Raw genomic sequence first — 3,682 nt, forward strand, 5'->3', positions numbered from 1 at the left:
CCCCTAAACTCCTGCAGGACACCATTCAGCGGTGAGCCCTCATTCTCTCTCTCCCCTGCTCCCCTTTTCTCTGCGAGACCATGAGATGGAGAGTAGCCACTGCAGCTGCTATTCACATCAAGCAGATAATTGTTAATGAAAAGTCATTGCGTGGCATTATGTTGTCCACGGGATCATTGTTCATTTCCCCCCATCGCCACTGAGATCTATATGGAGGACCAGAGTGTTTCCTTTTGAGTTTTGGTATTCAGGATCTGTTGCCTGGAAACAAATAAAAGGGGGCAAATCATCCACTGTATTGGCCAAGATGGGCCGCAGACTGGCCCTGCACAACAATGCCAGGTTTGTAAAAAGGCGTTGATACAAGTTAATGACGCTTGTTCAACAAAACATTAATGGACTTCTTCACGGTATAATATGGCATGGGATGCGATGTGAATGAGAGGGGGGAACTTTAGTAGTGCACTTTAACAAGTTTGTGTGTTTTTTACTACTGGGAGGAGCTGGATGTACACTCACTCACACACACACACACACACACACAGACACACACGCACACACACACACACACCTTCTTCCTCCTCTTTGATGCACTTGCACTGAAAATTCTGCATTCCACCAAAAAATAAAACTTTTAAAGGGAATAAAGTTCTAAAGAAAATAAAATAATTTTCCTGTTATTGAATAGCCCAATGATTAATTGCCCATCACCAAGATCTGAAAGGGGTTGAATAGTGGAGGCTGCCCTATAAAGTAGAAGTAGGGCCTGGGAGATTTATAGATTTCAGAAATTCTTCTTCTTCTTTTTTTTCCATTTAATCTTAGGTTTAAACAGTAATATTGCACCCATTTGCTGCTCTGGCTTCTTAACTGAGGGAAGAAAAAGAAAAAAAAGAAAGAGTGCAGCCCTGTCACCCCGAGCAGAATAAAAGGAATCAAAGGATTTTTTCCCTTAAATGGACTAATTTTCTCCTTGAATTATGAAAGTAATGGCTAGGTAACAGCCTGTGCTCAGTACCCGACGGCTTAATGCTTCCTAAATCCTTCCACGTGGCTCCACTAGTCCTGGCAATTAGGCCTCATTATAGCCTCATAAAGGATCTCATTTGTGGGATTACTTAATAGACAATGAAATTTTATCGTGCAGAATTATGGAAAAATAATATTAGACCTCGCATGGTGTGATGAGGGCGCGCGCCACGCATCATTCCGCTTGGTTTGCTGCCTCTCTCTCTCTCCTCCTCTCTCTCTTCTCTCTGTGGATTTTAGACGCTTATCTGTACCATAACAACTGTGCGTCTTTCTTGTCAAACACTGGATTCACTTTATTATACCAATTACTGTCTCTGTGACAGACGTGGCTGCTTTTGCAAAGCTCCATCTCTACTCTGGTTGGATTTTAAAGAGTTTCTAATTCTTTCAAAGAGTGCCTCTAAAGTCATACTTCAGTACTTGCATGCTGGATACGATCATTTGGTGCGTAATGGGGATTAATATGGATGATTTATAGAAAAAAAGGAGCAAAATATGTTAAGGTTCGCATCAGACTCATTCTGCTTGTGTTTGTGAGGGTTTTTTTCTCCACCTGAGGTCAGAGGAGAAACTAACATACGGTGTGTTGGAGCTGGACCGTCTGCGCCATAAACCTACTGCCGGCTCGCCGCTCTGAAGGTCCGAGGCGTTACTTGGCAGATGAAAGCAGAAGCTAAACCTGCCCGGTGACCCGCCCGGGGGATCAAACTCGCTAATTATTGTCACAAGATGAGGGATTAACGCATTTCTGAAATAGCTGCCTGTTTACCCCCGCACAGACCGGCCATTATAAACACTTTCTAATTGAATCCTAATCGCTGTCAAATAACCGCAGCCCCAGACTCGCCATCACTTCATAATTCTTTAATTGCTGGAAGTGAAACCTGGACCAACCGGATTCTGAGCGTGATTAGGTTGCAAGGCAATTAGTGCTTATGGTCGCGTGAACAATTCTTTAAATCGCATTTGGAGAAAATAAATCGACAATTGAATAATTAAAACAACAACAACAACAAAAAAGTACGTCTGGATAAAGTCCATCATATCCTTTGCATGACTTTTTACGCAGAGATTTAGAAGAATAATCTGATCGAAGGTTGGATTTGGAAGAAAAAAATATTACTATTGGCCAGATGACATTTAATATGTTCCTTTTTTTAGATATTTATTTATGTTATGTACCAAGGCACATTTGCAAATTAAAGTTTACAAATTGTCATTTGACCTATGAACCAAATTCTCACAAATAAAATCTTAAGTACAGTGTTGCCATCTGTAAAATATATATATTTAAAAACCTCATTTAAAAATGTCACAGTTTGAAAATGATCAGACTAAACAGTTTAAGTGCTGATTGTGTCATTGCACAGCTTTCTACACAATCATGTAAAAGAAAATATTAACTTGTTGCTGTTTATATTAATCTAGCATTCAAGACTTTCCTAAATTCGGGATAAAAAAAAAAGAGTAAATCTGCAAGTTGTGATTGGAGGCCCAGATAGACATCACGTGGTTTGGGTCACTGACAGTATAAACCCTTGGAGCCGGGTGCGCACGTGGGTGACGCTGCAGGGCCAACCCTCTTCGGGGTCCCTTTTGTTGAACCATCAAACATAAGCACCTTTGGAGATCCCGAGGGGTTCAGATGAGAAACAGCTATCATCTTGCGCACGGAGCGATCACTTATCAGCGACGCAGTCATGTCGAGGTCTTTTTACGTCGACTCTTTAATAATCAAGGATACGGTGCGACCTGGACCGGCTGAGCATCCGGGACAAGACTTCCTTATTCCCATCAGCATGCACTCCCCGAGCGTAATGACGGTCACGGCTCCGGTGTGCCCGTCCAGGAAAAATGGGACTTTCTGCGTTTGCCCGCTGTGCGTCACGTCCCACATCCACTCTTCCCGCAGCGGCATTCCCATGCTGAAGAGTCAGTTTCCAGGAGCGGACACGCAGTACTGTCAGAGAATAGCGCACCAGCAGTCTCCCGCACTCGCGCACCCTGGACATACACCTGTCTGCACGCCCACCTTCAGCGTCACAGATCCCAGGAGATACCACTGTCTTTCTATTGGTAAGCACCTGTTAGCTACAGTCACAAGTTGGTCCGCTGTGAGGCACCTGTTTGATTGCTCTTACTACAGTTCATGTTGCACTTTCAATCACTGCTACGCTGTCCATCGGTTTTTACGCACGATGATTTACGCGCGATATTTTTGCGTAATTTGTCTTTAACTGAGCTCAAACTGACAAAAATAGTACACAGCTAAACGCCTAACTTAAAAATGTTTTTTTTTCCTCCAACAGGCGCCTCCGAGAACAACCACATACAGAATGGCAAGAGGATGCGCACGGCGTTCACAAGCACTCAACTCCTGGAACTTGAAAGGGAGTTTTCCACGAACATGTATCTCTCTAGGCTCAGAAGAATCGAAATCGCCACGTACTTGAACCTGTCAGAGAAGCAGGTGAAAATCTGGTTTCAGAATCGCAGGGTGAAGCACAAGAAGGAGGGCAAAGCCACGCAAAGGAGCGCACACAGCGGTTGCAAGTGCGCAACCGGCCACACAGACTATTCGAGGTCAGAGGACGAGGAGTCTCTGTCTCCGGTCTCTGCTTCGGAAGAGAAAGAGGTGTCACCCATCTGA

General features: G+C 43.9%; 1 protein-coding gene across 1 annotated transcript; it reads left to right on the forward strand.

Annotated features, from left to right (window-relative positions):
* The first annotated feature begins 2,732 nt into the window (after positions 1–2,732).
* gsx2 (GS homeobox 2) lies at positions 2,733–3,682 on the forward strand. Its single transcript, XM_008299312.1, has 2 exons — positions 2,733–3,108; positions 3,342–3,682. Exons 1-2 carry the CDS (start codon positions 2,733–2,735, stop codon positions 3,680–3,682), a joined length of 717 nt encoding a protein of 238 aa, XP_008297534.1.

Source organism: Stegastes partitus, unplaced genomic scaffold, assembly GCF_000690725.1.
Source record: "Stegastes partitus isolate 25-593 unplaced genomic scaffold, Stegastes_partitus-1.0.2 Scaffold30, whole genome shotgun sequence".
NCBI lineage: Eukaryota > Metazoa > Chordata > Actinopteri > Pomacentridae > Stegastes > Stegastes partitus.